This window comes from Heterocephalus glaber, unplaced genomic scaffold (genome assembly GCF_053883595.1).
Source record: "Heterocephalus glaber isolate CG9 unplaced genomic scaffold, H.glaber_assembly_v1.0 deba00001497, whole genome shotgun sequence".
Lineage (NCBI taxonomy): Eukaryota > Metazoa > Chordata > Mammalia > Rodentia > Bathyergidae > Heterocephalus > Heterocephalus glaber.
Window position 1 is genome coordinate 1,098,164 of NW_028258320.1, and position 20,651 is coordinate 1,118,814.

The 20,651-nt window shown below is 54.6% G+C and overlaps 1 protein-coding gene and 1 long non-coding RNA gene across 2 annotated transcripts; one reads left to right on the forward strand and one right to left on the reverse strand.

The window, feature by feature from the left end:
* Positions 1-1,777: 1,777 nt before the first annotated feature.
* On the reverse strand, positions 1,778-17,345 carry LOC106009527 (uncharacterized). Its single transcript, XR_001183590.3, has 3 exons — positions 17,158-17,345; positions 15,169-15,250; positions 1,778-2,410 (listed from the first exon to the last, which is right to left on the reverse strand). It is a non-coding gene; the product is annotated as an uncharacterized LOC106009527 (long non-coding RNA).
* Pi16 (peptidase inhibitor 16) lies at positions 10,910-18,058 on the forward strand. The gene is made up of 6 exons (XM_004846672.4): positions 10,910-11,316; positions 14,260-14,481; positions 15,596-15,705; positions 15,878-15,966; positions 16,405-17,136; positions 17,332-18,058. Exons 1-6 carry the CDS (start codon positions 11,149-11,151, stop codon positions 17,445-17,447), a joined length of 1,437 nt encoding a protein of 478 aa, XP_004846729.1. The 5' UTR covers positions 10,910-11,148; the 3' UTR covers positions 17,448-18,058.
* The last annotated feature ends 2,593 nt before the right edge of the window (positions 18,059-20,651 follow it).

Sequence of the window (20,651 nt, forward strand, 5' to 3'; positions counted from 1 at the left end):
CAGGATGAGGTAAAGTAGCACCAGAGAGGAGAGAGAGCCGCCTCCTAGGCTTGATCTTTAGGGTCTGACTGTCCGCAGGATCCCTTGCAGATGCATCAGCTGATGCCGATGCCGTGATGCTCTGGGAGGAACTCCAGCCACAGTGCTGCCGCCTGGGCCTGCAGCTGACTATCCGCTCCTGTCCTTAAGGGTCCCCTCGGTGCTGGGAGACGAGGGGAAATGTTCTCACATTTTTGTAAAGATAGAAAGCTATGTCCCGGTCGGATGATTTGCTACACTGATTGTTTCCCCCAAGTGCTTTTTGTTTCTGTGAATCAGATGTGTAAATAAGGGGCCCTTTCCTCCCTCTTTCCTGTTCTTTATTCCTTCATTGGCACCGCTGGCTACTGCTTGCACCCCCTTAGAGACAAAGGAAACCACGGCTCGCCAAGGCCTCTGCTTCTGAGCTGCAGGGGCTGAACAGAGGCACAGTGGGCGTGTGGGTCATCGAGGGCTGGGGTGGGCCGAAGTGAGGGGGGTGACAGTGACCTTTGGGAGGTCTGCATCCTTGGGAGCCCTGCACCCCTTCTCCCATGCCCGGTTGTGTATCTCCTGAACATCGAGCACTTGAATGGCCTCTTTGTAGCTTTGCAGAGGACAGAGGTCACGGGGCTGGGGTGGCAACGCTCAGAGCCGCCTCCATGAGCTTAAGGGAACCAGGGTGAACTGCACTCAGGGAGTTTCCCTCAGAACCAGCCCCTGCTGTCGGTGAGAGGGAAAAGCCACACTGCTAAGCAGCTGTGATTTTAGAGGTTTTGATCCAGGGGTTCCACTAGAGGCCAGCTCCTTCGCAGCGCTGAGCTGCTGCCGTGTCCTCAGCCTGCTGCACACAGGGCCAGGTGACAGCGGGTAACATGGACCGTGGGCTCTTGAAGGCCTCGAAGTTAACGGAAGGGAGTTTTCTTGAGAGCAGGGCAGAGGCACGGATGAGTGGGCGCTGTTGGTTTCCGTGATTACCTTGCCCCTTGCCATTTTCCTTCTGTCTTTCACACCCTGAACATCCGTAAGAGTTTCTGCTGAAAACTGCAAAGTGAGAAACCTTTCTGTAGGGTGCGGCGGGGTCCCCAACAGCTGGCTCTGGCCTGTAGACAGAGCCAGCAGGAATCGTGCTGCAGGCCTGAGTGGGACGGACGGTTGGAGAGCGAGGAAGTGGGGTACAGGAACATGAGTGGTAGGAGCCCCTCTGCCTTGGTGACAGCAGAGCCCCCAGGCTGCAGTAAGAGGGCAGCAGGGACTGGCTCACGAGATGAAGCAACGTTGCCCGCTCGTCCCCAGACCCTGAGGTCCGCACGCAGGCACTGTGCTCGTCTGGCACCAGCAGGACACCTCTTCTGTTTCCTGAGGCGAGTGGCAGGGCTCAGCCTCAGCCCACCCTGTTACTAGGGTTGGGAAGGAGTAAGACAGTCGTGCTTTATGAAAACAGAAACCTGCCCATTTGATGAAATACAAAGCAGCATAAGAAATGGGCGGATTTGGGCTCATTTTCTCCGAGAAGGGAAGAGAATGTGTGTCCCTGACTGCTCCAGTGTACCAAGTGTCTCAAATGCGTCTGTGTCTCCACCTGCCCCGGTAACCAGCAGCAGCTCCTCACTGCGCAAGAGAAGAAACTGAGGTGTGGGACAGGTAGGGGTGGGGGCAGCCGCAGATCTCATGCCTGGCTGCGCCCAGCACGCAGGTGGGCAAGCCAGGAACTCGGCAGGGTCTGTTTGCAAAACTCGGACAGAAATGGAGGAGGAAAACACGAACCACATGATTTTTATAAAAATGCTTTCACTTCCTCCTCCCATTTGAGTGTAGCTGGAGCACAGCTGTGTCCAGCCGTTTTCCTGTCACCACACGCTTCCAGATGTGGGGCCAGAGGAGGGCTCTGCCCAGCTCCAGCTGTGTGTCCCCTTGGAGTTACATCACTTGTTTTTCAGTTCTCCCTTTTGTTTCCTTCCTCCAGAGTCCAGCCTCGGGCTCTGGGTGGTGAGGTTTTTATCAAACAGATCTCAAGCTCCTTAGCCCAGGTGAGGCATCCCAGTTGCTTCCATAGTGAACACTTAGAACCCGCAGCGAGGCTGCTTCTCATCCTGTCTGGCAGGAGAAGACTGGGCCACAGGGGAAGGGCCAAGGTGCGTCCTGTGGCATGGCGAGGGCGATCTTGTGATCTTGTGTACCCTTTGGGAGTCGGACAAGCAGAGGGGTCTTTAAGCTTTCGAGCCCTTCTAGCAAAGGAGGAAACGCCCAGGTACAAAGCCACGCGTGGTGGTGCACACCTGTGATCCCAGCACTCTTGGGAGGCTGAGGCAAGCAGATCGGTGCGAGCTCGAGGCCAGCCTGGGCTGCATAGTGAGTTCACGCCAGCCTGAACTACACAGCAAGACGCTATCTGAAAAATCCAAAAAAAAAAAAAAAGAAGAAAGTTAAGGCTGTGGAAACAGCCTTGTAGCAAAGACGAAACAGAGCCCCTGAGAATACACTGGTCCCAGCAACCCATGGGTCCCTGTCCTCGCTCTGCGGCACCATCCACAAGAGCATGTTGAGGACGCAGACAGGTGCCCCCCGCTGGCCCACCCAGCCCTGGGGTGACCCTCCGGCATCTGCTCACCCTGGCCTGCATGACTCAAGCTTTACTGCTCACTGCATTTGTCATTCCCCTCTGGAGACCAGTGGGGAGACGTCGAGTTTGTTACATAACCCAGCAGAGGCTGGAGGTGGAGACCCTCCCGGCTCCATTCCATCCAGTGCTGTCCAGCAGGCACCAGTCACCAACCCACGAGGGGACCAAGCTGCACGAGGGGCCCCGGCAGAGTTTTTAGTCTTACACAGAAATGGGGAGCTGGGACACTGCTCTGTGCCAGGCTTCTGTGCCTCAGCACAGCTGGGGGTGGGTGGGGTCAGCCTGGGCAGCCAGGCCCAGCTCCACCCGGGCCTGCAGGGCACCAGGACCCTGTGTAGCCACCTGGCATTCACAGAGATGCCCAGCCTCAGTCGACCTAAGGCTCACCCTTCACTCTCCCTCCCGTGGCCCTGCCTGCGTCCTCAGGGACAGCGGCGGGGAGGCAGTGGCCAGGATGGCCCAGTGAGCAGAGGGCAGCAGATGCCTGCCCCACCCGCAGGCCCATTCGCAAGTGTGTCCGGGTACAGTGTGGACAGACTCGGCATCCTGCAGACTGGAGACTAAGAATGTACGGAGCGGGCCAGGGATCTAGCTCAGTGGTTCTGGTGCCTGCCTCGAAAGTGCAAGGTCCCAAGTTTGATCCCCGGTACCAAAAAAAGAACAACAACAAAAAAACAAAGAATGTATGGAGAGTCTAGTTTCACGCAGTGAAAGTTTGTACATTTTGCAATTAAAAATGTGTATGTTAGTAAGAACTCTCTGACTCTTGGGGTTTTTTTTTTGGTATTGTGGATCGAACTCAGGTCCTTGCAATTTCGCAACAGGCGGCGAAACCACTGAGACTCTTGGTTCTTTCATTCCTAGTCTTGTCCTGTTTATTGTCCCCCACAAGATGGGAGACTTCTGGCCACTGCCTGCCCAGGGAACAGGTCAGGGCCTCGGTTCTCAAAGGAAGGTAGCTGGGCTCACTCCAGCCCCCGCAGGCCATGGGCCACTCAGAGGGGAAGCTCACTGTGGATGGGAGTTAAGGCGTTCGTGTCCATATTTACTTATTCTCTGCAATTTCTGTTTTATGCGTGCACATGGTTTTGTGTAAATGTATAAACAGTGTTTAATATCCTGGGTCAGTATTATGTCTACACTGCGTGCCCACCGTGGACCTTTCCGTAATGAATATTCAGCCGTTCTCTCAGTGATGGTGAGTCATGGTCCGTATGATTATTTGGATTATACGCTAAGAAGTCTGGAGTTTATTTTTTAAATACATGTTTTTAGCTGGGTGTGGTGGCATATGTCTGTAATCACAGCATTCCGGGAGGCTGAAGCAGGAGAATCCCAAGTCCTAGCCCAGCCTGGGCAATTTAGCAACACCATCTCGAAATTAAAAAAAAAAAATGAGGGATATAGCACAGTGGTAGAGCCTGCTTGGGTTCAATTCCCAGTACAGAAAAGAAATGACAAAATGTTCTCACTTGTTACAACACTAATATATGTTCTTTAGGAGATTCCACTCCATAGTTCTGTTCATTTGCCTGTTTGGAAACAGGACTTCAGCTCCCTCACCCGAGATTTTGGTTGGGTTCCACGTTCGAGGGCAGTGAGGAAGTCTGTTCCCAGTGTTGCCGCCTCAGCCCCTCCCAGGCATCTGATGCTGAGCGTGGAGACTCTTGTACCTGGGCCCCTGAGGCCCTCTCGCCCCTTCCTGAGTCCCTTCTTCCCACTCCGCCTCCTTTGCAGGATCTCCCTTGTCTCTGAACCAAACTCCTCCAGTCCTGCCAGGGCCGCCTCCTTCCCCTCCTCACACCTGCTGCCCACCACACATCACCCCAGTCTGCACGCCTGGTCCCTGCCCGCCCCCTGCCCGCCCGAGGGAGGGTGGTCCTGGAGGCCCAGGTGCCCAGGGGGTGTCTTCGACCGAGCACCCGTGACCACGTGATCAGGGCAGGACCACACCCTGGAGGGTTCCGCCTCCTTGCTGCACTTCCAGCTGCACTGCTGCCGTCTGGGTTTAGCGCCTGGCTCCTTCGCTTGCTCTGATTCCTTCTACTCACACTTCCCACCACCTGCATCCTCCCTCCCGCAGCTGTCACAGAGATGGTTCTGAAGTGCAGGTCTGGTTGCCTCACCTCTTCTCTCCTTTGCCCCCAGGAGAGGCAGCCTCCTTCCGCTCCTACCCTCAGCCCCTGGTCCACTGTAGCCACCTCTACTGGGCATAAGTTTCCAATGCATCTGGGTGCAGGCTTGGGTCCTGTGGCCAGGGTATCTGGCCAGGTTGGAATTGCCTCACCAAGTGGCTGCACCACTTCACATTCCTGCTAGTGACAAAGTGACAGCTATGGGTCCACCTCCTCACTAGTATTTGGTGCTCCCAGTGTTGGGGATTTGGGGCACCCAGGTGTGTGATGAAATCTTTTTTTTTTTTTTTTGGTACCGGGGATTGAACTCCGATCCTTGAGCTTGCAGGGCAGGCATCGGAACCACTGAGCTAAATCCCCAGCCCTTATGACGAAATCTTACAGTGTGAATTTGCAGTGCCCTGGCAACATGATGCTGAACGTTTTTCCCGTGTGTCCTCTGTATATTCAGTGAGGTCCTTTTCCCCATTTTTTAATTGGGTTGTTTTCTTACTGAGTTTTAAGAATTCTTTGTACACTGGGACAGCAATCCTTTATCAGATGTGTCTTTGGTGAATATTTTCTCCAGTCTGTGGCTCGTCTTCTTGTTCTCCAGGAATCATCTCTTCCAGAACAGAAAGATTTAATTTCCATGAAACGCAGTTTATCAGTTGTTTTCTGCATGGATGGAGCCTTCGTTGTTGCATCTAAAAACTCATCTAGGGCTGGGGATTTAGCTCAGTGGTTTTGCTGCCTGCTGCGCAAGCGCAAGGACCCGAGTTCGATCCCTGGTACCAAAAAATAAAAAATAAAAAAAATAAAAACTCATCTGTGTACCGAAGGTCACCCAGACCTTCTCCTGCTACGTTACCATTTATGGTTGTGTAGTTCTGCCTTGTACATCAACCCTGAAATCCATTCTGAGTTAATTTCCGTGAAAGGTTTGAGGTCTGTGTCAAGATTCATTTATCTGCCTTTTGGAACAGATTTCTACCTGTTCTGGCAGCATGTGTTGAAGTGTCGGTCTCTGCCTGTTTCTTGCCTCTGTTCCTTGCCAGGCACCCTTTACTGTAGGATTATGCGGGTCTAGTCAGGGTTCTCTCTCGTGCTCCACTGATTATCGTCTCTTCTAGGAAGGTGCGTTGGTTGCTGCAGCTCTGTAGTGAGCCTTGAGGTCAGGAAAAGCACCTCCATCCTCTGCTGCCCTTCAGTGTTGAGTTGGATATTTTAGGTCTCCCATCCTTCTGCGTCCCCTCTCTTTTCTGCAGTCCTGGGGACTGAACCCAAGGCCCCCACACAACATAGAGACATCCCCAGCCCTTTGGATTTTTATGTTGAGGCAGAGTCTCCCTAAGTTTCCCAGGCTCGCCTTAAACTTGTGATCCTCCTTCGGCCTCCCAGGTATTGTGTAAGCTTTAGTTTGTCACTAGCCACAAAGATAAGTTGCTGAGATGTTGATTGGGATCACACTGAATGTGTAGATCAAGTTCCATCCAGGCAGACTTCCTTAAAACATATTTTTATTTGATTATTTTTTGTGGTTCTGGGGATGGAGCCCAGGGTCTTGCAGAGGCCTGGAAAGTGCTCTACTGCTGAGCTATTAGAATTCTCTTCCCTTGATAATGTTTTTGAGCGCCGCTGTCCACTTTTGCTTAGTTTGTGTTCCATTGTATTGCTGCACATTCCCCCAGCGTGACTCATCCTTCCCAATAAATCAACCTCCCAAGCCTCTAGATACCCTGCCGAAGACAGATATTTCCCCACTCTTATTTTTTCAGAGTAATGACTTTATTTTTGTAAAAATGGTGCATTCTTCATATAAAGAATGAAGTTTGAGTGATCTTATGAAAACCTCCACCCAGAAACAGCCACTGACGTTAGGTGAACCATGTTCTTGGCATCTCTGGGACTTCCTGGCTGGGAGGCCAGATAGAAATGCTTTTATTGAAATGAGACCAATCATTCTACTTAAAAAATAAGCTGTAAGTCTAATGTTATGTGAAAAAAAGAAAATTCAAGTAGATGTTTCTTCTCCAGAGAGAATATTGGTTCCTAAACAAAGCTAACATTTATGTGAAGAGTAAGAAACTAGAATTGTTCTTACTAAGGTTTACATTTTATTTTTTATTTTATTTATTGGGACTGGCTCTTGGTGTGTAGCCTAGGCTGGCCTGGAACTCACAGAGATCCTCCTGCCTCAGCCTCCCAAGTGGCATGTGCCACCATGCCCAGCAGGTTGCCTTTTAGATAACATGGTTCAAGGCTCTATGGATAAGGAAATAGCTTGCTTTTTCTCCCATCTCTTCCACTACTTCTCAATTTGTATGCATCCTCCTGCTATTGACACTGCAAAGTCTATGTGTTTCCTTCTGGATTTGAATTTGTGATCATCCTGTCTCAGCCTCCCAGAGTGCTGAGATTACAGGCATGCACTAAACGGGCTGGTTTTGGGGGGGGGGTTGTTTTTGTACCAGAGATCGAACTTGGGTCCTTGCGCTTGCGAGGCAGGCGGCAAAACCACTGAGCTAAATCTCCGGCCCTAAATGGGCTGCTTTTAAACTTTTTTTTTTTTGGAGACGTCTCACTATGTAGTATAGGCTCCCCTTGAACTCACTATGTAGCCCAGGCTGGCCTCAAACTCACCACAATCCTCCTGCCTCAGCCTCCCAGAATGCTAAGATCACATGCCTGTGCTGCCACACCAAGCTCTGTTTTTATTTTTTTTTTTTTTTTGGTACCAAGTATCGAACTCAGGACCTTGCACTTTCAAGCCTGGCACTGGAACCACTGAGCTAAATCCCCAGCCCGTTTTAAAACTTTTGATTGGCTGGATTTCATCACCGAGAAAGGGTCAACGATGGCTCACAATGCTGTACTGTCTGTGCCCAAGAGTGTCCTGTGCTCTTTTATACTTGGCTGAGCTACACATCTGTCTTAGTCACTTTCTCATCACTGAGACCCACAATTCACAGGAGGAAAGGAGAATACACACACACACACACACACACACACACACACTCACACATACCTCGGCTCACGAACTCGATTCTCTCCATAATTCTGGTCAACATTGAGCCTAAGGTTGAATTTGATTCAGTTCTCATCCATGTGGGGTTTGTTCTCTGTCTAGCTTACTTCATTTGGCATAATGTCTTCAACATTCAGCCTTGTAGGGCTGGGGATTTAGCTCAGTGGTTTTGCTGCCTGCTGCGCAAGCACAAGGACCCAGGTTCGATCCCTGGTACCAAAAAAAATAAAAATAATTTTTAAAAAAAGATTCAGCCTTGTAATGTGTGTCCAATTCTTCTTCCTTTTGAAGGTGGGACGATGCCGCACTGCTCGTAGTAACCCTGCTTCGTTACCCTGTCCCCTCTCTGACGATGTTTGCATCATTCTCCTCTTCTGACTGCTGTGACTAATGCTGCTATGAAACGCAGCGTGCACTTGTCTCTCTGGGTTTACACGTACCTAGAAGTACAACCTCTGCATCAGTTTCCTGTGTTTGATTATTTGAGGGACTGTTACCTGTCTTCCTCAGGGGCCACACCGTTTAATATTTGTACCAGCAATGCACGAGGGTTTCAGTGCCATCACCATGCCAATATCTGCTATTTCCTGTTTCTGGCTTTTGTTGTTTTTTAATAATAGCTATTCTAAGCCAGGTATGGTAGTGCACACCCGTAATCCCAGCACTCTAGGAGGCTGAGGCAGGAGGATTATCAGTTGGTGCCCAGCCTGAGCAACGTAATGATTGAGTGGGACACTGCCTCAAAATAAAAAAAGGACAGGGATGTAGTTCAGTGTAAACCCCTGAGTTTAGTGCCCAGTACCCCCCTCACACACACACACGCCCATTCTAATGGGTGCAGAGTGGTGTCCCTTGTCCCTTGGTGCTTTGTTTCCCTAATGACAATGACACAAGCCTCATCTCCTGGGCCACGTGTCTGCCTTCTGTGGAGATATGTCTATTCAAGCCTGTTGCCTGGTTCTTAATGAAGTTGTTTATTTATTGTCGTTGAGTAGTAAGAGTTCTTCATATATTCTAGGGATGGATTCCTTGTCAGACGTGTGAGTTGCACATATTCTCCCCCCTTCTGTGCATTGCCTTTTCACTTTGAGATGGAAAAGTTCCAACTTTTAATGAAGCCCAGTTTATTGATGCTGTCTCTGCTTTTGGGGTCGTATCCAGAAAATCCTTGTCTCATGCAATTCCATGAAATGTCCCCACTGTCTTCTCCTAGGAGAAGTAGCAGCCTTTACGGGGAGGTCTTTGATTCATTTTGATTTGAGCCTTGTATGTGGTGAGGGTCCCGCTTCATTTTTTTGTACATGGATGCTCTCTTTTCCCAGTCTTGTTGGAAGGACTGTCCGTCCCCCACCAAATAGTCTTGGCACTTTGGCAGAGACCATTAGAACACATGACCTTTACATCCAGGCTCTTTGTTCTGTTCCCTTGGTCTAAATGTCAGTAACCAGACTGTTTAATGACCGTAGCTTTGTAGTTTTGCTGCTGCTGCTGCTATTTTTCAGTATAAGAATGGAACCCAGAGCGGGGATCAAACTCAGGACCTTGAGTTTATGAGGCAGGCACGGTGCCACTGAGCTAAATCCCTGGCCCTAGGAACTCAGAGCTTTCTACTTGCTCTGGCACCCAGCTTGTCTTTGAGTCAGGGCTCTCGCTAAGCTGGCCAGGATGGCCTCAAACTGTCTCCTGCCTCAGCCTCCTGAGTAGCTGGGACTTCTCCCAAGTACTAGAGTGCGGCACCACGCCCAGCTGTGGTTAAGTTTCGACATCAGAAAGAGAGAAGCTTCCAAATTTGCTTTTTCAAGATTATTTTAACTAGTGAGGTCTCTTGAGGTTCCCTATGAAATTTTAGGATGGATTATTCTGTTTCTGCACAAAATGTACCACTGAGGTTTTGATAGGGATGGCAGTGAATCTATAAATTAGGTACCATTGGCAACTTGTAACATGAGCATGTTTTCTAACCCGTAATGGTGTCTTTCCACTTACTGGGGTCTCTGATTCCTTTTAGCAATATTTTATAGTTGTCCATATATATGCTTTTGCCTCCTTGCTAAATTTATTCCTAAGAATTTTACTCTTTTTTGTTGCTGTTATAAATGGAATTGCTTTCTTAATTTTCCTTTTAGACTATTCACTGTGAGTGAATAGAGAGAACTGGGATTTGGGGTGCCGAGTCTGTAGCCTGCACCTCAGTGGACCTGTCAGTTTTGTCCCCACCCGGAATCCAAGCTGTTTTGTTTCTCTCCTTCCCTGGAGGCCTCGGCTCAGAGCTTACTGAGCTCCCCCAAAGCCAGCCTCTACTCGAGGCTGGTTCACTGAGCTGCCAGCTGCGAGGGTCCCACCTGCTGTCATGAGCACAGGCTCCAGCCTCCTTCGTCACAAAGCCGAGCTCGATCCTTGTCCCCGAGAGGTCACTAGGCACACGCACTTGGCTGCTACGCCCATTTCCGTCCGTACCCTCCTCAGACTCCTCCTCCATTGGCTCACTCAACCCAGTGCGCTTCTGCTTCCCTCTCCTCTCATTCTTTTTGGTTTTTTGAGACAGGGTCTCACAATGTCCAGGCTGGCCTTGATGTATGTAGCCCATGATGGCCTTGAACTTGTGGTGATTCTCCTGCCTCAGCCTCCCAGTGCTGGAATTCCAGGTGAGCAGAGGGTCCCAGCATCCCATTTCTGAATGAGTACCTCAAGCAATGCTTTCTCAGGGCACCAGAAAGCCAAAGTGGTCAACAGCAGGGCGGGAAACACTGGGGCCCTCCTCCCTGGGGCACTGGAGCCAGCCAAGGCCATGCAGTGCGAGGCTGTCTGCTGTGGGATGCCAGATGCCACGCCGGTCCCTGGGAACACCACCCCTCATTCCGTCCTCCCACAGCCCTTTGAGGCAGATGCCGGTACTGGGCCTTACTCGGTTCTGCAGGGAACACGGGGGGGGGGGCAGGCCCAGCCTTTACCCCCTGCCTCCTCTTCCTCCGTCCTTGTACCTGCCCCAGTCCTCAGGAAGCAGGGCTGTGTGGCTTCCTCTTCTCTGTCCCCAGCACCCAGTGGGTGTGACCTGGGGCTGCCAACCACGACTGTGCAGATGTTCCTGGGCTCTGGGCCCCAAGGACCTGCCTACAGCTGGGGGAGGACTGCAGGACTCACACAGTGCTTGGCCTGAGCCACGCAAAAGAGAATGGAGGCTGGAGCCAAGGGCTCCGGGGGAGTGGACTCCACTCTGGTCGGGACCCAAGGCACCGGCGCCGCCCAGACACTGTGAGCTGGGCTGGGCCTCAGATGGCAGCCGGCCGGGGAGGTGCCGGCGTGGGAAGGGCTTTAAATCCTGCCGCCAGACCCGGGCGTGGGAGAGGCGGAGAGGGCCAGCCACCATGGGTCCCTGTGGCCTCCAGGCGCTGCTGCTGCTGCCTCCACTGCTGCTGCTGGTCACCACAGGCCCCGCTGCGGCCCTCAAGGAGGATGAGAGACAGCTGATGGTCCAGCTACACAACCTCTACCGCGCCCAGGTATCCCCGCCCGCCTCGGACATGCTGCGGATGGTGAGTGCGGGCGTCTGCCGCCACCCTGCGGCCCCCCAGACTCCCTGACATTGCATCTCAGTCCCCCAGGCAGCCCCTTGCACAGGTGGGAAGACCGAGGCTCAGTGATGCACGTGCCTGGGAAGGGACACCACGCAAGGGGCCTCGGAGGCCCTCCAGGAACATGGGGGGCAGGACAGGAGGGAGGTGCTGAGAGCATGACCGGAAGCAGAGGGGCGCTGCACCCCACAGTGCCAGCTCTGCCTTGTCACCAGTGAGACCTGTGAACCTGGGACAAGTCCCGTGACCTCGGTCACTCTCATTTCTCGTCTGTGAAATGGAGGCATGATTTGACTTACGTGTGTATCAGCATGGACCGAATCTCTCAGATTGTGTGGGGAGGGGACTGCGTCCAGAAAATAGGAAATGCGGGCCAGGGATTTAGCTCAGTGGTGCCGCCGCCTGCGCCTGCCTCGAAAGCCAAGGATCCGAGCTCCATCCCTGGTACCAAACCGGTGAGTGGGGCGGCAGCGTGGAGGGCGCATGCGCTCCTGTGCGCAGAGGGCGGGAGCCACATCATAGAAGAGGTCACCTCTGCCAGGCAGGGAGGGCGCTCCAAGGGTGGCTGGGCAGGAGGTAGAGGGGATTCTCCCCCTCCTGCCCCTCAGGTGGCCTGGGCTGCTGTGGGTGGCAGGAGCCGAGACCAGGGTGGGGTCTCAGGACCTCAGCCCTAACCTGGGGCCAGTCCCTCAGCCTGGGGTCCTGGGCCCTCTTCCTTCAGAGGCCCCCTGACCTGGTGTGAAGGTGGCTGTGGCGACCCTGCTGGAGGGGACCTGTGGACTGCACCCATCCAGCACTGCTGTGCTTGGCCACTGGGAGCCCTGATGCCAGCGCCAGCTCTGCCAGCAGCTCCCTGACTGGGCCCGGGTGCGCTGTTGGGGCTCTGTCTGCAGGCCCTGATGCGCTAAGGTCTGGCTGGCTGAGGCTGAGAGCTTGTGACTTTGAGGACGTGAGGAAGAGGTCTCCAGAGAGGCGGGTGCATGGGACAGGGGTGGGGGAGGACCCCAGCTGTGCCGAGCAGACTGGAGCCGGCAGCCTGGCTTCCCGTCTGGCCTCTGCCTCTTGTCGCTGTGTGACCTCCGCCCTCGGTCCCGTCTGTAAGGAGGGGATGATGACACAGCAGCTCCCTGTGGGCCACTGTAGGGTTACATGGGTAAGTGCTCGTGGCCAGGGCACGGGAGATATGGTTAACCCTCCCTGAGGGGATGGGCCCACGGCAGGGTGGGCTCCCCTCTCCCTCGGCCGCCACCACTGTTACCTCCCAAAGGCTCCATGGTCCTTAAAGCATATGGCACCAGGGATCGAACTTGGGTCCTTGTGCTTGCGCAGGAGTCGGGGAAACCACTGAGCTAAATCCCCAGCCTGGGTTCCGGTTTTGTACGCAGGGACTCCTAGATAGCCCCTACCTGTTTCCAGCCTCTGGGCCCATTGAACTTTGCTACCAGAGTGAACAATCTAACGTGTGGGTCTGACCCTGCTCAAGATCCTTCAGTGGCTCCCACTGGCTCCCAGCACCTCAGGGTACAAGTCCAGCCCCAGAAGGCTGTGTGCCCTGCCCTGTCACTCCCGTCTCCTTGCCCACTCTCCCGCTGCCCTTGAGCAAGTGGAACAGTTGTCTCTGCCAGGCTGTGCTTCGCAGCTCCAGGCCTCGCTGTGTGCAGGGGGCCTTCCACCCTCCTTCTAACAAAGCTCAGTGTCCCCTCCTCTGGCCTTGGCCTGGGCCAGATGGCCCTGCCAGGTGGCCCAGCATGAGTCCTCACTGCCCATGCCCCTTACTACAGGGTGGCACTTGATTTGATGGCCATATGCCTTTGGGCTTCTCGGTCCCTGCTGTTGCCCGGGGCTGCACAGTGCCCAGGACTACTGAGAGGGAAAGGGTGGTGGCTGTGCGGCCGGTGTGGGCAGTGCTGTGACTTGGACTCCACAGGACGCTGCAGTGGGGCACTCCGAGTGTGGTCGGGGAAGTTACCGCTGGGCTCTGTGGGGACGTTGGAACTTGTCTTGGTCACCAGTAGCTGACAGATACCTGTTCAGCCCCTGCACCATGTCCAACACTGGGGTCAATCAAGCTCACGGTGCCCCCCAAGCCTCAGGTCCTCTGAGACACCTGATGCTTTCCCCCCACCCCACCCCGAATCTCCCACTGTTGCCAGAGTTGAGAGAACTTCAGTGACACGGGACGGAAATGTCCAGAGGGCGACGACAGTGGGGCCATTCCACCCCAAGTTCCCATCCGCACTCCGGGCAGCTGCTCCAAGCCTGAGTGGGTGGGGAGGGGGCAGATGCCTCTTTCCGGGCCACCCCAGCCCTGCTGCTTTATGGGCTGTCTGGCTCTTGAAGCCGAGTGCACCCCAGAGGGGGGAGCGAGAGCCGCTGCCAGGCTATCGCTTCCAGGAGAGGCCAGGGACGATGGTTAATGGGGTCCAGGCGCCCTTTGTCCTCGGGGGCGATGCCTTGGTCACCCCCTCCCTCCTCCCTTTTCTGTCCTCGGGGACCCAGCGCCTCAGACCCCCTCCTGCAGCTCACCTGAGGCCCCCCTGGAGAAGGTGGGGTTGTCCTGGGAGGGGAACCTGGACAGCGGATGGGTGTGGAGGGACCCCTGCCCCCATGAGTGGGAGCTGAGAGGGGTGAAGAGGTGCGGGCCCCTCAGCAGGAGAGGAAAATGGACCCAAAAAACAAGCCCACAACCAGGCATCTGGGGATGAATAACGGCCGTCACAAATGCATCTCGTTCAGGCCTCACCACCTCGAGTCAGAAAGGTTGGGCCATCTGCCCCACACCTCTCACCCACGGCCCAGGTGCCCCCAGGAGCCTGCAGGAGCCGGGCTGGGTCGCAGGTCACGGCGGGGTCCCCAGACTGCGTGCCCCGCCCCTCTCACCCACCGCCCCGCCCCGCCCTGCAGCGGTGGGACCCGGAGCTGGCCGCCTTCGCTAAAGCTCACGCCCAGAAGTGTGTGTGGAGCCACAACAAGGACCGCGGGCGGCGGGGCGAGAACCTGTTCGGCATCACGGACGAGGGCCTGGACGTGCCGCTGGCCGTGGAGGAGTGGCACCGAGAGCGCCAGCACTACAACCTCAGCGCCGCATCCTGCGCCGCGGGCCAGATGTGCGGCCACTACACGCAGGTGCGTCCCGCCTCCCTCCTAGTGGCAAACGCCCCCGGTTTGGCTCTCGTCCCTCGCCCTTGCTTTTTTTTTTGAGACAGTCTTGCTATGTAGCCCAGGCTGGCCTCGAACTCTTGCCCGTCCTGCTTCAGCCTCCCGAGTGCTGGGTTTACAGGCATGCACCATGACCCCTGGCTCGCTGTTGCTCTTTTTTACATTCATCATGATGCCTAATTCTCAATCTCTAATCTGCCAGGGACCAATAAAGCACATAGGCGATCTTGTGTAATTTTTGCTTTAAAAAACTATGCAAGAGAATATATCTGAGCCAGGCGTGGTGGCGCACGCCAGTAATCTCAGCACTGGAGAAGCTGAGGTGGGAGGATCGCCAGGAGTTCAAGGCCAGCCTGGGCTACATAGCGAGTTTAAGCCCAGCCTGAACTTCATGGTGAGACCCTGGGCATCTGCCCAGCTCCACCCAGGGTACCCTGTGGGCTCCCTTCTGCCTGGAAGCTGATTTAAGCAGAAAGCCGGGATGCAGAAAGGGGAAGCTGGTGGTTTTGCCTCAGGGCACGGCATGCAAAGATTTAAATTCTGTACTTAAAACTGCTCTCAGTCTACCAGCGAGGAGAGAGCCCCCACTCCTAAAACGGGCAGAGCAGGACCCTGCTTAGTGGCAGTGTGGGGAAAGGTCTGCTTTCAAAATACCTCTTCCTCTCCTCTTCACCGGACTTTTCTTGTAGCTGATGTCTAGGTGTCTACCATTTGAGATTCATTTCTTTGCATATGCCTGTGGGTTAAAATGCAAGGATGTACCACCTGCCTCGCAAGTGCAAGGTCCCGAGTTCGATCCCCAGTACCCCAAAACAAAACAAAACAACAACAAAAAAGCAAGGATGTCTAAGAAGAGCCCACGGGAGACACTGATGAGGGCTTCTCAGCCCTGGAGCTGACGGAAGGCTCAAAGAGGGAAAGAGGCCTGGGAGCCGGCCTTCGTTCGTCACCGGGTTAGACTGGTGGATTTGGATCTCACAGCTGGAGGGCGCCTCCCTCCCCACCACAGGAGGCAGGTGCAGGGCAGCGGGAAGAGGCCACGCCTCTGGGCTAAGCGCTGGCCTGGCCCTGCTCCCTCCAGGTGGTCTGGGGCAAGACCGAGAGGATCGGCTGCGGCTCCCACTTCTGCGAGACGCTCCAGGGAGTGGAGGAGAACAACATCCACCTTCTGGTGTGCAACTACGAGCCCCCGTGAGTGCTGGGCGCCCAGCTGGGGCGGGCTGCTCTGTGCGGTCGCCGGCCAGAGCCCGGGCGCGCAGGGTGCCCAGCAAGCCGGGCGGGAGGCTGCAGACGCAGGCGCGGGCAGACGGGGGAGGGGCAGGGTGGGTGGGCCGACCCCCAGCAGCGACCTTGCCTCCCGCAGGGGGAACGTGAAGGGCGAGAGGCCCTACCGGGAAGGGACGCCGTGTTCCGAGTGTCCCCCAGGCTACCGCTGCGAGAACGCCCTGTGCGGTGAGCTAGGGGCCAGCGCGGGGGCGGGGTCCGATCATGGGGCGGGGCACGGAGGGGCGGGGCATGGAGGGCGGGGCGGGCGGCGCCGATTGGCTGTGGAGCCCCTGGACGCCTGGACCGCAAGCGCCCCGTAACTACGGAGGGCAGCGCCAGTCCCCAGGCTCCGAGCTCGGTGGGCGGGGCCAGGTGGAAAGGCCCGGGGTGGGCTTGGCCTCGCGGGTGAGGTGGACGGGGTCTGAGGGGCTCAGGAAAAGGTCTTGGAATACGTGCGGAGAAGCGTGGCGGGGGCGGGGGAGAAGCAGCGGTCGGTGACGATTGGTGACGGCAAGCAGCCTTTCTTGTCAATGAGGGAAACTTCCGCAGCAGAGGCGAACGTAGGGGCGGCGGAGGGCGAGGGAAGCGTGTGCAGTGCCAATGCCAGGCCTTGTCTATCTCCAGAACCCATCAGAGCCCCGGAAGAGGAGCAGGACTTGCCTCCCCTGTTGACTGAGGTCCCACCCACCGTGAGGGCTGAAGCCTCGGACCCTGGGAAAACCCTCACTCGTTCCCTAGCAACAGAGAGGCCTCGCTCCTCGCCTAGCTTCTCCGTGCCCAGGGTCTCGGGTTCCCTAGCAACGATGGCCCTGCCCGCGGTAGGAACAAAAGTCCCACCTTCCTTAGCAACGGAAGAGCCCGTCTCCATGGCAATAGAGACTCTACCTTCCCTAAGCTCGGCGGTCCCTTCCGTTTCGGCCACTCCCACCCTACTTTCCTCGAAGGATGGGCCAGGGGTCCTTCCCGGATCCACCCGTGTTCCTGTCCTGAGAGCTACCGAAGAGGTAGCCCCCAAGACAAGCGCATCCCCCGCGAGACCAGAGAGCTCTCGGAATCCCAAGGGGGAGCTCCTGCCCCTTGCCCTGGACGAGGTGGAGGCGGAGGCGGAGTTGCCCCCTTCCAGTGAGGTCTTGGCCTTCATTCCGCCAGCCCAGGGAGAGGCTGAGGCGGAAGCCGAGTTGCCTCCTCCCAGTGAGGCCTTGGCCACAGTTTTTCCAGCCCAGGCCAAGCCAGGTGAGCTGCAGGCCACACTGGACCGCCCGGGGCACGCCAAGTCCCTGCCCAGTCTCCCCAGTGACTCTGCCTCTGACACTGCCAAGGCTGGGCGGACCCTGGCTCTGCACTCCTCCTTCCCAGGTAAGGCCCGAGGCTCCCTACCTTCCTTCCTGGCTCCAGAAAGTCGGCGTCCTGCCCGGCGCAGGCAGTGCGAAAGGGAGCATGCGCGCTCCGAGTAGGCGCTTTCTGTTCTGCTGCCAGGCCCTTGCGTGGTGGTGGGTGGGACCTCAGGCATAGCTGTCTCCAGCCTGAGGCCAAGTCCCTTCCTTCCCACAGGTGCAGAGGGCCCTGAGAGCCCTGGCGGGGAGCCGAGGCAGAGCACCGGCCACGCGAGGACCCCCGCCCTGGGATTACTGCTGCTGGCTCCCCTGCTGTGGGCTGGACTCCTGTGAAGGGGACACCACTCTGCACGAGGCCTGGTGGGCGGACCCAGGCTTCACGCCCACTCTGGACTGTCTTCCTCCAATGAGAGGCCACAGCTCCCTGGGCAGGTCCTGCTCTGTGGCCTGGCAGCCCCCTTCACCCCAGCTCTGGCCAAGTTCGAGGCACCAACCTTGTCCCCTGGGGAAGTCACCCGCGGCTGGCTGCAGGCTGTTCTGAGCAGCATCCCGGGACACATGTCCCTGGTCTCGCTGTCCTGTGGCCACGGGACTGCGCTCCCAGGCTTCCCAGAACAACCTGGCTCCGACAAGCCCCAGGCCCCTTCCCCCACGCACCAAGCCCAGGCCTGTCCCCAGTGCCTCCTGCCTTCCCAGTGCAGAGCCCCACAGCCCGGACACCGTCTCCCTAGCCACGTCCCCGGCCCCTCCAACAAGCTTCTTGGCCCGAGGTGTGTGAGGGGCAAAGGCTGCCGGCATGGGGACCTGGACCCTTCCTGGCGCCCGCACCCGAGTCCTCGCTGGGGGTACTGAGGGACAAGGCCCACTCGAGTGAGGTTCTAGGGAAGGGAGGCAGGGACCAGGGAGGGCAGCAGCCCTGACTCCTGAATAAAGCCTGTGCGAGAGCCTGGAGTTAGTGCTTGTGAGGCGCCCGGGAGCCCAACTCCTCCGCTCCTTCCCCAGCCCCCCCCCCCCTTCACAGGCTGCAGGGGGAGAGCCGGGCCTCATGGGTCCCCAGTGGTTGCTGGGCTCAGGGTCAGGAGCAAGGCTTGGGACAGGACCTTTTCACAGGGTGCTGCGCCCCGGGCCCTTTAGGGACTCGGGGTCAGAACTGTTCTCGGCCGGTCTTTGCCAACCCTAATGCTTGGGTGAATCAGGTATTTATTGCCTCTTTCACTTAGTGTCTTTTCAAGGTTCACCTATGCAGCATGAATGGGAACTTGCTTTTTATTGTCAAGTCATACTCTATTCTGTGGAACACAGTATATTCATTCATCAGTTGGTAGACACTGGAGTTTCCCCTCCTGATTGGCAACAGTGTGGCTGTAAACACTTCCTGTGCTGGTTTTGGTACGAACACACATTTTCAGTTCACTTGAGCATACACACAGGGTGGAATTTCTGGATCCTATGGTAACGGACTTCCGGAGGAACCACCAGACATTTTCACATTCTCACAGGAACTACCTGGGGGTTTGTCAGTATCCTTGCCAACACCTGTCTATTTTTCCGATCAGCAGCAGGCATCCTACCAAGTGTGAAGCACTATCTCACATTTCAATTTGCTTTTTCTCCTGACAGCTAATGATGCTTAACATCTTTCTGCATGCTTACAGGCTACTAGAATATCTTGGAGACATGTCTGTTCACATCTTATGTATTTATCTTTTTATAATTGAGTTGTAGAAGTTCTTTATATATTTGAGACACAAGTCCCTTATTAGATATGATTTACAAATATTTTCCATTCTGTGGCTTGTCTTCAGTTTTTTTGATGATATCCTTTGAGTACAAAAGTTTGTAATTTTGATGTCCATTTGTTACTTATGCTTTTGGTGTCATACCTGAGAAACCACTGTCCAATCCAGGGTCATAAAAATGTCTGCCTGTTCCTTCTAAGTTTTATCTTATTTCTTAAAGTCCTGTTCTTTATATTTTTACTTTTTATATGGGATATGAGCTAGGGATCCAACTTCATTCTTTTGCCTGTGAGTATCCAGTTCTAGATTTTTTTTTTTTTTCAAAGACAGGGTCTATGTAGTGCAGCCTGTCCTTGAACTCATGGCAAGCTTCCTACCTCAGCCTCCTAAGTGCTGGGAATATAGCATGCACCACCAGGATATTCTTTACTGTCTTTGTACCCTTCTTGAAAAATCACTTGACCATGAGTGTGTTTATTCTGAACTCTAGTTCTATCCCACTGATCTGTAAGTCTATCCTTATGCCACTGCAGTCTTCATCACTGGAGCTTTGTATTTAAGTTTTGGATTTACTCTGTTTTTTTTCAAGCCTGGGTTGGCTAATCTGGGTCCACTGAATTTCCATGTGAATTTTAGAATCAGCTTGTCAAATTTCTTCCAAGCCAGCTGAGATTTTGATAGGGATTATGTAATATACAGTACCACTCTTTGTGTTAAATTATCTATGAACATGGGATGCCTCACCACTTTACTTAGCCCTTTAATTTCTTTCAATGTTTTATAATTCTTGTTAAATTTATTCCTATTTTTTGGTGTTATTGTAAATCAAACTTTTATTAGTTTCATTGTTCAGTATATAAAAATAACTTATCTATCTAGTATTCTATAAGTATCCTTGCTGAACTTTTTTTACTAGTTATATAGCTTTTAGTGGATTCCTTAGGATTTTTCCATATATCACATCGTGTTTTGCCTCTTCCCTTCTGCAGTTTTCAGTTTTTACTTCATCTTCTCACCTAGTTATCCCACTTAGACCCTGCTATACAAGACTGGACAGAAGTGACCAGGGTGGACATCCTCATCTTGTTCCTGACCTAGGAGGATTCTATTCTGTAATGTAGCAGTCAATCTAATCTTAGCTGTGAGTTCTTTCCTAGTTGCTACTTCTCTGGTCAGAAAGTTCCCCTCAGTTCCTAGTCGTGCAGGATGCTGACTTTTGTCAGAGGCCTTTTCTGTCACTGATGACCATGTGGCCTGTGCTTTGTCCTAAGGGGTGCATGACACGGACTGGTCCTGGCATTAGAACAGCAGCATTTCTGGGGAGCTCTCTCCTTGGGCCTCTGGCAGTGCTCAGGAATGGGGCCCTCAGAGCTCTCTCCTGGTTCTGTGGTAGTGCTGCTGCCTGCTGGAAAGCAAGACCGTCTGTCCAGTCCTCAGGAAACCTGTCCCTTGGAAGATCCCAAGATCAGGCACGAGGGTCTGGGAAAGTTTAGCTTTTGGGAAATACAAGGACACAGGGCACGGTATCCCTGTGACAGATCTGCAGGTGGTAGTAAGATGGGCGGAGGAGGAACGCAGCACAGGCGACCAGCGTGGGGAGGGACCCCCAGCACTGCCGCATGGCCCCTGGCCATCTGGGAGCTGGCACAGGGGCCGGGATTGCAGGAGGAGCCCATCGCGGGCTACCACTCCTGCCTCACCCCATCAGAGGCCCTGGCACCTCTGCCCATCAGCACAAGCTCTGCCAGGAGGAAGTGACTGGCTCCCATAGGGACCTTGCCATTCCCGTCACCCCTCC